Below are 12,819 nucleotides of genomic sequence, written 5' to 3'. Positions count from 1 at the left end.
ATACACATATGCTCATAGCATGGTCATCACTCACATTCTTCACTCCATCTCTGCCAATGGCTAAAAACAATCTGGGGATGGAGGCGATGCCCATGCGCACTGTAGTCCAGGGGAGGAGCCACCTATCTCGTGATACTTCGAAGACTCTTCCAGGACAACAATGTGCAATCATCCGGACCCAACACTAGGTGGCGGACTATGCACAGATATGAATGTCAGCAGCCCTACATGCCAAGAACAGATGCATACTGGTAAGTAGCATTTGCATTAAGAGCCAGCTTCCTACACTTAGAACTAAGAAGTGAACTCCAATGATCAGTTGGCAAACCACCTTTTCAAGCCACATGCATACAACAAGCTAGAAGACGCCTTTTCCTGTAAGTACCCAGCTGACAAGTGGCAACTGGACTGCACGGGACGCTGCTATTGTCCTCTACCTGACACCCTCTGACTCCATAAGTGCTTCCCCTGAGATCATGGGGGGCTATAGAAGACAGTGTGGGATTAGGACTTAAACGACTAAAGTCAAACTCCTTGCCCAGGCAAACCTGGCGTGGGTATCTGACCTGGGCACCATCACAGCCTGCCTCAAATTGCACCTAGTTCCATTTCTACCATGACCATTGACTATCATTAAGTTATACAAACAAATGGTGGATGGAATGCCTGCATGAATATCCGCCCTTAATTGCATTTGGTCGTAGTCCATTGTTATTTTGCACACCATACTGCTTCAGTTTGGACTCAGCCATATGCAAATCAGCCTTTGCACTGATCCATTAGGAACAGTGCAGCCGGAACTGCTAGGGCAGGTCCTTCTGAACCTGAACTCAGGCAACCCAAGACCGGTTTCACCCTGTTTGAGGCTCGTCAGTTGGGTGCAGCTTGTTTCCAGTGGCACAGAAAGCTCAGTAGGATGTTATTCATTTTATTTATGAATGTAATAGCAGTATATGCTTTGTTCCATGCTTTCCAACCGTTTAGAGTCTGACCATGCCCAACTGTCTTTTTTTTCCAGCACCTATCTCTTAGTAGATCCCAGTGAGCGTGAGGAGCGAGTCATGGATGGATTGTTGGTAATTGCGATGAATAAACACCGTGAAATCTGTACTGTCCAGTCCAGTGGAGGGATTATGCTGCTAAAAGATCAGGTAAAGAAAATGTGTGGATTTCTGAAAACCTTTTAAGTTCAGTGCACTGTGGCAAGTTCTCTGACTCTGCCCTTAAGTCCCCTGAAGCATGCCCCTTTGTGCCATTTCTAATTTGCCTTGGTAAGTTTGGAAGGTGTGCTCTGGTTATTCCTGGCTGTCCTGGTCTAAGCTTTGGCATTCTGGTTGGGGTTGGTTATGGGACCTGCTAGCTCTATGCAAAGATTACCCACCCCTCCTAGAAGAAACTTCTCTGCACTGAGCAGCAAATGATCACTTTGGGGGCCTAGCACTCCTCTGTGAGCTTAGGATCCAGTGTTGTTTGGATCTGTGCTCCGAAAGTAGACCAAGTTGCAAGTAAGCCCCATTTATTTGTAATGTTTTTAAGTAATTTTATTATTTGTCTTACACTTGGTAATGTCTTAAATCGTTGACATGATTTAATGGTACACAGTTGAACTGACCAATACGCAGTACCTTTTTCTTCCTTGGTTGACACGACACAGGCATTGAGCTAAACTGGACATGATGGAATTAAACAAACTACTATTACATACCATCCCTGCTATGGTTTCTACACCGGATATTACACCACAGGCTTGAAAGGGGCACGGATTCGATTCTGCCTCGAACATTTAAACCACAGGGCAGAATGCGTCCTCCGGCACCCGGGTTTAATGATAGCCTCCGCTCAGAAAACAAGCATTTGCAATGCAACAGGTCTCGCATTTACGCGAGTTTGAGCTATTGGCATTATAAATGACAATGCCTTTTATGTATTTTTGGATTTGAAACCTAAATAAAACGTATTGTTATTTACAATGCCAATAGCTTAAACTCGCATAAATGCGAGACCTATTGCATTGCAAATGCTTGTTACATTTGCCGCATAGAAACATTCATACCTCACCAGAGCCATCCTAGAGAAGGAATATGCTACTTACCAGTATGCATCTGTTCTCGGCATAGAGGGCTGCAGATGGTACATTATGAATAGATCGACATCTGGTGTTGGGCTCGGATGATTGCACTTTGTTTTTCTCTTGGAGAAGTCTTTTGTCGTCACGAGAATGGTGACTCCTCCTTTGGGTGCTAGTGCGCATGGGCATCGGCTCCATCCTTAGATTGTTTTTTTCCGCCATCGGGTTTGGATGAAGATCGAAGCGCTCCAGATCGACTTCGAGAAAAAGTGATATTTCGGCGCGCATTCCCTTTCCAATTCGACGGTATTGTTATCGAATGAGATTTCATTTCCATTCTGACGCGTTTCGACTCCAACAATAAGAAATTTTCTTCTACGTCGACGAGACCTGGAGGCCTTTCTCGACGTAGTCCAGCCCGGAGTCCAAGGAAAGGACTCCATTTAAGAGATGTCCAACGTGTGGTGCTAAGTTCCCACACAAGGACCTACACGAGGTGTGCAATCTCTGCCTATCACCTGAACACGAATCCAGAGACTGCGAAGCCTGTGCAGCGTTCTCCTCCAAGTCGCTGATTAGAAACCGTCGAGCCAGAAGACACGAGGTTTCAAGAATGCAGTCGGACGCAATCCCGGAGCTGTTCGAAGACCAGCACATCGAAGAAGACAACGAGTCGGGGTCGGAAGGGGACGAGTCTGATGTCGAGGAAATCGACGTTCAACAAACCGTGAGTGACGACGTCCCCTTACCAAAAAAACGACCCCGTGTGGCATCGACCCCGCCTTCGAGCCCGGTCAGACCACCGAAGAAAGTTTCCGACGCCCCGCCTTCGGGCCCGGCAACGAAACCGAAACCATCGGCATCCCACAATGTCGGATCCGAAAAACGGTCGACATCAACACCGAAGCTCCATACAAAGGAAATCTCGGCATCGAAACATTCCATGTCGAAACCGAAACATGCTTCGACGTCTAAGACCTACTCGACACCGAAAAAATCGGAATCGAGCAAATTCTCCGTGCCAAAAACATAGAACATTGACGGTCAGAAGCAAAGGCACCTTTCGGAACAAAAAACTTCGGTACCGACACAGGAGCACCAAACAGATCCGAAACAAAAGATTTTGTTTATCGATCCGCAAACTGGCAAAGTGGTGACAAAATCACCGAAAAAGAGGAAGAATGAACTAGATGACAAAGCTCTTCCTCCTAAAAAGAGAACAATGGGGACAAATACAACTCCTCCCCTTTCTCCTCAGCCTAGAGACACACCCTCTTCTCCTATCACTAGGCCAACTATTCCTCCACCTTTTACACCAAGACCATCTACACCTCAATCAAATGTAGACAGTGATGCAGGGGAGGGAGAACCTCATGGAGATGAGGACACTATCCCAGATGAGGAAGACCCATGGGAAAATTATGATGCAGGGTCAGACGATGATAACGACCCACAATTATATCCCTCAAAACTTTCACCACCTGATGATAATACAGGTTTTGTGCAGTTGATTAATAGGGAAGCTAAATACCATAAGGTAGATTTACATACAGAACCTCAAATAGAGGATTTCCTTTTAGAAACGCTACCTGCTGCACAAAGAACATCAGGCACACTACCTATGCTAAAGGGTCTTCTCAATCACACAACAGACATATTCAAAGACCCTGTGAGGGCTCGGGTATTAAACCCAAGAATTGATAAAAAATATAAGGCAGCCCCAAAGGACCCAATATTTATCAAAGGACAAGTACCTCTGGACTCGCTTGTAGTTACGAACACTCGTAAAAGAGCAAATTCATTATCTACAGGAGAAGCTCCTCCTCCTGATAAGGAGTCCAAGCTAATAGATGCATCAGGCAAAAGGGTAGCATCCCAAGCAGCAAACAGCTGGCGCATAGCTAATACACAAGCGCTACTGGCACGTTATGATAGAGCGCATTATGATGAGTTAGAAAAACTCATCACACATCTCCCTAAGGAACATCAAAAAATAGCAGACCAGCTCATACAGGAAGGGAAGATAATAACTAACACTTCCATTAAGTGCGCATTAGACGTAGCAGACACTGCAGCAAGATCCATCAACACCAGTGTCATGTTAAGAAGACATGCATGGCTTAGGGTCTCAGGGTTCAAACAAGAAGTACAAACATCTTTTTTGAACCAACCTTTTGACCAAAAGACACTTTTTGGCTCAGGAACAGATGAGACTTTAGAAAAGTTGAAAAAAGACACAAACGGCTAAATCAATGGGAGCATTACAACAACCAACTCAAAGGGGTTCCTTTCGTAGGTCACCTATAGAGGGGGGTCAAAAAATACAGGCACAAGCCAACAATCTACCTCTTATACACCAACATCACCAAGAGGTAATTCAAGAGGTAGTTACAGAGGTAACCACAACAAGGGTAGAGGTCGCGGAAACAATAACAACCGCAACTCCCCAACCCCAAAACAGTGACTTAATACAACTCCCCCCAGACCATATAACACCGGTCGGGGGACGTTTATCACAGTTCCTACCTGTCTGGGAAAACATCACATCAGACAGAAGGGTGAGACAGATTATCCAACGTGGTTATTGCCTAGAACTTACAGCTACCCCACCAAACATCCCCCCCAAACAGCGTCCAATGAGTCAAGACCATCTGACATTGTTAAAAGAAGAAGTACTATCACTGCTACAAAAGCATGCCATAGAGAAGGTTCCAAAACATCAGCAAGGGACAGGAGTATACTCTCTATACTTCCTAATCCCCAAAAAAGACAGGTCTCTAAGACCAATCTTAGACCTCAGACCCCTCAATGCATATATAAACTCGGAACATTTCCACATGGTCACGCTCCAACAAGTACTTCCTTTACTGAAGAAAGGGGACTTTCTTTCTACACTGGATCTAAAAGACGCTTACTTTCACATCCCAATTCACAAAGCCCACAGAAAATACCTAAGGTTTGTAGTAGAAGGACAACATTATCAGTTCAAAGTCCTTCCATTTGGGTTCACAACAGCACCAAGGGTGTTCACAAAATGCCTAGCAGTAGTTGCAGCACACCTAAGAAGACAAGAGATACATGTCTTCCCTTACTTGGACGATTGGCTAATAAAAGCCAAGTCACAAGAAGAATGTCTTCAAAACACACAAAAGACCATTCAATTGCTGCACCAGCTAGGGTTTACGGTGAACTACACAAAATCCCACCTACAACCGAACAAGATTCAACAATACCTAGGGGCTACTATAGACACAGAAAAAGCCAAAGTATACCCCAATCAGGATCCAAACAATGACCACGTTGATAAAAAAATTTCAACCACAACATTCACTAACAGCTCGAGTGTTCATGCAGCTGTTAGGGATGATGTCCTCCTGCATACTGCTTATACCATATGCCAGATTACAAATGCGTCCACTGCAGGAGTGTCTAGCGACACAGTGGAATCAGGCTCAAGGTCAGATTACAGATCTGGTGTTGGTAGACGACCGTACACATCGCTCTCTGAAGTGATGGAACACAACAAACATTTCCAAGGGACGGTCGTTCCTAGAACCGATTCCACAAGTAATACTAACAGCGGATGCATCGCTCACCGGATGGGGAACGCATATGGAGAAATATACAGTACAGGGAAAATGGAGTGTACAGCAAAAAAGACTGCACATCAATTGTTTGGAACTACTAGCAGTGTGTCTAGCATTAAAAGCTTTCCAAATGCAAATACTAAACAAAGCAGTCCTGATCAGAACAGACAGCATAACTGCAATGTATTATATTCAAAAACAAGGGGGGACACTCTCTCTCCAACTATCCAGACTAGCACAGGACATTTGGAGATGGGCCATTCCTCAGAAGATCTATCTGTTAGCAGAACACCTACCAGGAGTTCAAAATCAGATAGCAGACATCCTAAGCAGAGAGTCAGAACAAATACACGAATGAGAACTGCACAACCAAATATTGCAGCCATTCTTCCAAAGATGGGGACAACCAGAGATAGATCTCTTTGCCACTCATCAGAACGCAAAATGCCAGAACTTCGCATCCAGGTACCCACACCACCTGTCCCAAGGCAATGCGCTATGGATAAATTGGTCCAACAAATTTGCTTACGCTTTTCCCCCTCTCCCGCTAATTCCATTAGTGGTTCGGAAGCTACAACAACATTCAATGACAATGATACTAGTAGCACCCACGTGGGCAAGACAGCCGTGGTTCACCACGCTACTGCAACTCTCACAGGTGCCACATCAAAAACTGAGAATATTACCCATGCACCTTACACAGAACCATGGAGAAATAATGCACCCAGATCCCAAACAACTGAACCTAGAGATCTGGCTCCTTAGGTCATAGAATTTGGATACTTAGATTTACCTCCAGACTGTATGGAAATCATTAAGCAAGCAAGACTTCCTACCACCAGAGCATGCTATGCAGCAAAGTGGAAAAGGTTTGCTGTATACTGTAACAGTAACAACATCAACCCTCTGGACGCATCAACTAAACAGATTATTTGCTATTTACTACATTTGCAGCAATGTAACCTTGCCTACACCTCTATTAGAGTACATCTTGCAGCTATAGCGGCATACCTACAAAACAGACAACATCTTTCTCTGTTTAAAGTACCAGCAATACAAGCTTTCATGGAAGGCCTCAAAAGAGTCATTCCACCAATATTACCACCTGCCCCAGTCTGGAATCTCAACATAGTACTTACCAGACTAATGGGACCACCTTTCGAACCTATGCATAGGTGTGAAATACAATTCCTCACATGGAAGGTGGCCTTACTTATAGCTATTACTTCACTCAGAAGAGTAAGTGAATTGCAAGTATTTACAATACAAGAACCATTTATGCAGCTACACCAAAATAAAGTGGTTCTCAGAACAAACCCGACATTTTTGCCTAAAGTAATTTCAGCATTCCACATCAATCAGCCAGTGGAACTACCAGTCTTTTTTTCCAAAACCACAGACGGTAGCAGAAAGAGCCCTACATACATTAGATGTCAGAAGGGCAATATTGTACTACATAGAAAGAACACAAACTTTCAGAAAGACAAAACAACTATTTGTAGCGTTTTCTCCTACACATAAGGGCAATCCTATCTCTAAAGCAGGCATTGCCAGGTGGATTGTAAAATGTATACAAATATGTTACTTAAAAGCAAAAAGGACATTAACTGTTCCTCCTAGAACTCACTCTACACGTAAACTAGGAGCATCTATGGCATTCTTAGGAAACATTCCCCTAGATGACATATGCAAAGCAGCTACCTTGGTTACACCGCATACCTTCACAAAACACTACTGTGTAGATGTGCAGGCAACACAACAAGCTAGAGTGGGACAAGCTGTATTAAAGACTTTATTTCAGACAGTTGCAACAGACACTGGTGACCACCGCTAGGGAGATAACTGCTGTATAGTCTATTCATAATGTACCATCTGCAGCCCATATGCCTCGAACGGAATATGCTACTTAACAGTATGCATCTGTTCTTGGCATAGAGGGCTGCAGAGTGGTACATGCCCTCCCGGCCTCCCAGGAAACCTGTGTCTGTTCCAACACTATCTTATTTAGATACACTTACATGGGCATTTCTATCTGTATTCTATCATACTACTCCATCTAACCCTACTATGGCAAAACAATCTAAGGATGGAGCCGATGCCCATGCGCACTAGCACCCAAAGGAGGAGTCACCAGTCTCGTGACGACAAAAGACTTCTCCAAGAGAAAAACAAAGTGCAATCATCCGAGCCCAACACCAGATGGCGATCTATTCATAATGTACCACTCTGCAGCCCTCTATGCCAAGAACAGATGCAAACTGGTAAGTAGCATATTCCTTCTCTAGGATGGCTCTGGTGAGGTATGATTAATGGATTAATTTTGTGTCTTGATTTGGGTGGACTGATATTTTGAACATCTGTCATGATAACGGGATCCCAAAGGAGCAGAAGAATTATCCAGTACTTTGTGACCCCCGCTTACTGGGATGTTAAAAGGCTCAAACAATAGAACAACTCTTTTCGAAAGGTCAAAGTTCAGTTCCATTGATGTCGACCAGGTCTTAACAGAGTTTCGTGTCATTTCTCTGGTCCCCCATTTGATTCGGGTGAAATGACACCGCCGCATATCTAGGTGGTCATAAACTCCATTTTGTGCCAATAAACCTCACCAAAAATGTACAGTAACACACATTTTTGGAGCATATTTTCAGTGCAAGCATTTCTCCAGTGTTCAAAGATCGTCAACTCTTTTAAACACGCAATAAATTAACGTCTTTGGGGACCTGGTTGCGGAAAAAACAAATGTTAACAGTACTAATTTGTAATAGAAGGGGTTATGGTCCATATTGCTTGTGTATCTGCAAGTTTAAGGTCAGATCAGTGTTTTTAAGTATTTGAAAGAGGTAATGATCAGCCTGATGGCGTGGGCCACTCGCAGCAGGTTAACCCTGTGCCCTGGTGGGCTCTGTGCAGCTTTTTTCGTGGTGAGAAGCCTTTCCAGAGGGCTTGACTCGTGAACGTGCATCTATTTATTCATTGGATCAGCGCCAGATGCCAATCATTTCCGAAGAGAAATCAATGACAGCTAATCAAGCCAAGGTAAAAAAAAATTCTGAGGTGCAGTTGAAGGACGGCAACTAATGGAAAGGGCTCATACAGTTCTAGTTTTACATTCTGTGCAGGAAGGCCGCCTATTTCAAGACCGGGCACAATATGTGAGGAGGGGGGTGCAAGAGGAAAGACCTTGCTGCACACCAAAGGAAATAATTATTACACCCAGTGCTTCTGCATATATGCTTTAAAACACAACCTTCAAAAAGATTTATGTTACAGGTGATTGTTGATGCCGATCAGGTAACCAAAAACACACCAGAGGCGCGCACTAACTAACATTCAGCTAAAGTATGTTACGTCAGCCCTAACGTCACTTCCCGTAAGAACGTATCAGTCCCCTGACAATGACATTTACAGCCTGCAAGGGCTCGCACGAGCTCCATAGCTTGAGAACAATGTCACTATTTCTATTGTGTTGCCTACACAGCCTCCGAGGAGCACACAGCGGCACCGCGCCTGTTGTGTGCCACTAAAGTTACTAGCGCCGAGATGCAAATAATTAGGCCTTCTGGTTTCTGACGGACGCACAGCAGATGTGTGGGTTCACACGTGTATGTGCATTCGAGCACACGTCAGAGGCAACATCACAGGAGCCTTAAAAGCAGAAATATGCTAATCAGCGTGTTCGCAGTTTGGTAGTGCTTGTTTTGTGGCAGTTGTTGTCGCCTGTAATTACTGGCAGGCTCTGTCCACCTGCGTCTGCTGTCAGCTGCCCCCTGTCATGCTCGTTGGGCACCAACAAAGAGGCTCGAGTGCCCCCCGCCTCTGTGTTTCACTGCTCCCTCCCTGGCTTTTCCCAGTGACCTTGCAGTAATGATACTGCAGTCGCACGATGGCATCTTTCGCACGCTGCCAGCTGGCTTCCTTTTCACTCTGTCTTGGGCACACCTCCTGCGTCACTCTGAGGGGGCAGCGCAACTCACGTGGACTCACAACCCGACCACTGCACCTCCCGCAACTAAGAACGGGGATGGAGGAGAGAAACACGGGCAGCTTGAAGAAAAAGAACAACGGAGCCATTCGAATGCAATCGGACACAAACAACCCCAAGGAAGACTGCAAAAGGCACAATACTAACACGATACGACACCAGCAAGATGCTGGCGAAAAAGCGTTGCTTCTTATAAGATGAAACAAGCTGAAAGAGACGTTGTGATCGTGCGAGCGTGCACATTGGCTGTCCAGACACAAGCTGAAAAAGATGCTGTGCCCATGCCCATGCCCATGTCCTGTCCGAGCCCAAGCTGATGCAGACGCCGTGAGCGTGCACATCGGCTGTCCGGGCGCGCACATGTTTAGTCTCCCTTCGCTACAAAAACTGACAACAAGAGAGTCTTGCCAAGTCGAAGCAGCGCATATGCTGCGTTCGCTATGCGAGACCTAAATAGGCCTGTAAATCCCTTGAAAGGGTCTGGAGGAAGCATTATGCACTTGAGGCCAAGGCTGAATATGTAGCAGCCTTGAAAAAATATCATGCCTCTTTCAAGTCTGCACAGGCAGTTTACTATACAGAATTGATTACCAATGCTCAAAATTGTCAACCGGCAACTAGAAGCAGATGCTTCTATGTTAGTGACCCCGTCAGTTTCTGTCTCTCAACCACTCGGGCCACTGGTCCCACATCCAGTGGACGGTCAGGAACAAGGAATAACTATAGATCAGAAACTCTGGAAACAAGGAAATCAAGCACTCAAGAAACAAGTCGGTCTCACCGGCCCACAGCTACAATGACCAACGCTGGACTGAAGGGACCTGGTGCTTAAAAGAGCTCACAGCAATCATGTGCATCAGGTGTGAGCAGACTAGCAGCAGCCAGCAACGGGTGAGCTGAATTCCTACACTCATCCTTGGCCTGCAGGGGTGGAGATGGAGCAGTGAGCTGGGGATTATAACTAATGGAGTTTCACTCATGAGCAGAGTGGCTTCCACAAAACCCGACATGGATTGGGAATGGATGTCAATTCCCAAATAGTGTCCAAATGGATCGAAGTCAGGATATGCATGCAGGGGAGTGTCTAGAAGCTTATTAGAACACTGGGAAGTCACTATGCAGCCCCTTGTTAGTGGGCATGAGAGTGCAGGGAACAAATCGTGACACCTCATCAAGGTGTTAAACCTCCGCGCTGTAAGACTAGGTTGTCAAGTGTTCCTCCCCAGATTGGCAGATCAACCAGTCCTAGTCAGAACAGACAACACAACATCCATGTTCTACATAGCCAAGCAAGGAGGAACGATGTCAAAGATCCTTTCTGAAGAAGCTCAGCTGCTATGGAACTAGGTCATTTCTCAAAGGATGGACATTTCTGGGGAATGTCTGCCAGGCTGTCAGAACGATTAGGTGGATGCACTCATCCGGCAATTGTTGGATTGTAATAATTGGGAACTAAAACAGAAACAGGTGGATTACATTTTCAATCTGTAGGGTTACCCCTCAATCTATTTGTTTGCCATCTGAACAACAGGATATGCCCATGCATCGCAGGCATGTTTTGGCATCCATGGATGATAGGCTATGCTCTTTCGATCAGTTGGTCCATGATATTTGCCTACACCTTTCCTCCTTTTCCCCCTGATCCCTAGGATGTTGACAAAGGCAAAGCTAGTCCATTGCATTCTGATCCTCATTGCTCCGGCATGGCCTCTCCAGTACTGATACAGCGAGTGGCTGCAGTTGGCACCAAGTCTAGCCATTCCTTTGACGATATTGTATAGACATCATGGTGAGATTCCCCCACCTTGATCCCAATTCTCTGAACTTAACAGTATGGTACCTGATCACCTAGAATTTGGCCATTTGGATCGATCGGAGGAGTGTAAACCGATTCTGGTGCAGGCTCATGCTTCAGTGACTAACCAGGCTTTCAACGCTAAATAGACGCGTTTCTGTATCTGGTGCAGGAATAATGGTCGTCATCCACTTCAATTAAAGCCTTTCACGGATCCTTCCATATTTGTTACGTTTGGCCAAGAGTGGTCTCAGATATTCTTCAGTCAGGGTCCATCTGGCTGCAATTACGAGATTTAGAAGGACTGACACATCAGTGTCCCAAAGGATCATTAAACAACTTATGGAAGGGCTCTTCAGAGAATTTCCACCTCTTCGACATACTCAGATTCCATGGGAGCTTAATACAGTCCTCTGCTGGCTGATGTGAACTCCTTTCGAACCAATACATAGGGCAGACTTGAAATTTGTCTAATGGAAGACTGCTACTCCGGGCTCTGACATCTGCTAGGAGAGTGGGAGAGATTCAGGCATTTACTGTCAGAACCTTACGCAGCTTTGGGCAGGCAGTTCTGAGAAACAGGTTTCACTAGAGGTGAGCCTGCTTCCAGCTTTATTGTACTTTATAATGTGTACAGCTTGATATTTTGATTCAAGAATGTGAATATATAAATGCTCCAATGTTGGAAAAGAAGCTAGTTACTTTACTGAAGACTGGGAAGTTTGGTATCAAACTTTTCAGCACATTGAACCCACACTGATGCCAGTGTGGGATTTAATGTAAAATGCACAACAGAGGGCATCTTAGAGATGCCCCCTGAAACCTGACCAACTCCTAGTGACCTGACTGAGTGGCTGCTTAGGCTGCCACCACCAGACATGTTTCTGGACCCCTGGGTCGAGAGCTTGATGCTCTTGGTGGCCTGAAACAATGCACATCCTGGGACGAGGTGCCAATCCTCCTCCACCAGGATGTGCAGGGTTCACGAAGGAGAAGCTTCAAAGGCATGCCGCCTTTGTGAGCCTCTCCAGACCATTTGCTGCTTTCAGCAACTGGTCCCCACTGGTTCTACACCCCACTTTGGGCGGGAGAACCGGCAGGAAAAACAAGTGAGGAAGAGAGGTGTGCCCACCTCTGCCAACTCCTCCCTTAAGGTGGGGGAGGCGAGGTGAAGCACAACCTCAAGTCCCCGCCATCTTGAGGATGGGGGGACTCAGCCAACCAGGGACAGGCTCCTGCCCCCCTCCCACTGGAGAGTGGTAGAATAGGGGGTGTACCCACCCCAGGGAAGGGACCCATTGGCCCCTGCCCTTTACCTACCTGTAACACCCCTAAATGTAGTATTTAGGAGCACCCTAAACCTTCCTTCCTCAGATCCAACAAC

The 12,819-nt window shown here is 45.7% G+C and overlaps 1 protein-coding gene across 1 annotated transcript in view; it reads left to right on the top strand.

Moving 5' to 3' along the window:
- Positions 1 to 12,819, top strand: part of EXOSC9 (exosome component 9) — a 372,997-nt gene that overhangs the window by 184,918 nt on the left and 175,260 nt on the right. Inside the window, exon 7 of the mRNA XM_086962216.1 lies at positions 1,019 to 1,151. Within this exon, the coding sequence (XP_086818342.1) occupies positions 1,019 to 1,151 (133 nt within the window). The remainder of the gene's footprint in view (positions 1 to 1,018; positions 1,152 to 12,819) is intronic.

Source organism: Lissotriton vulgaris, chromosome 3_1, assembly GCF_964263255.1.
Source record: "Lissotriton vulgaris chromosome 3_1, aLisVul1.2, whole genome shotgun sequence".
NCBI lineage: Eukaryota > Metazoa > Chordata > Amphibia > Caudata > Salamandridae > Lissotriton > Lissotriton vulgaris.
The sequence above is the reverse complement of the archived record's forward strand: the minus strand, read 5'-3'. Positions and strand labels throughout refer to the sequence as shown.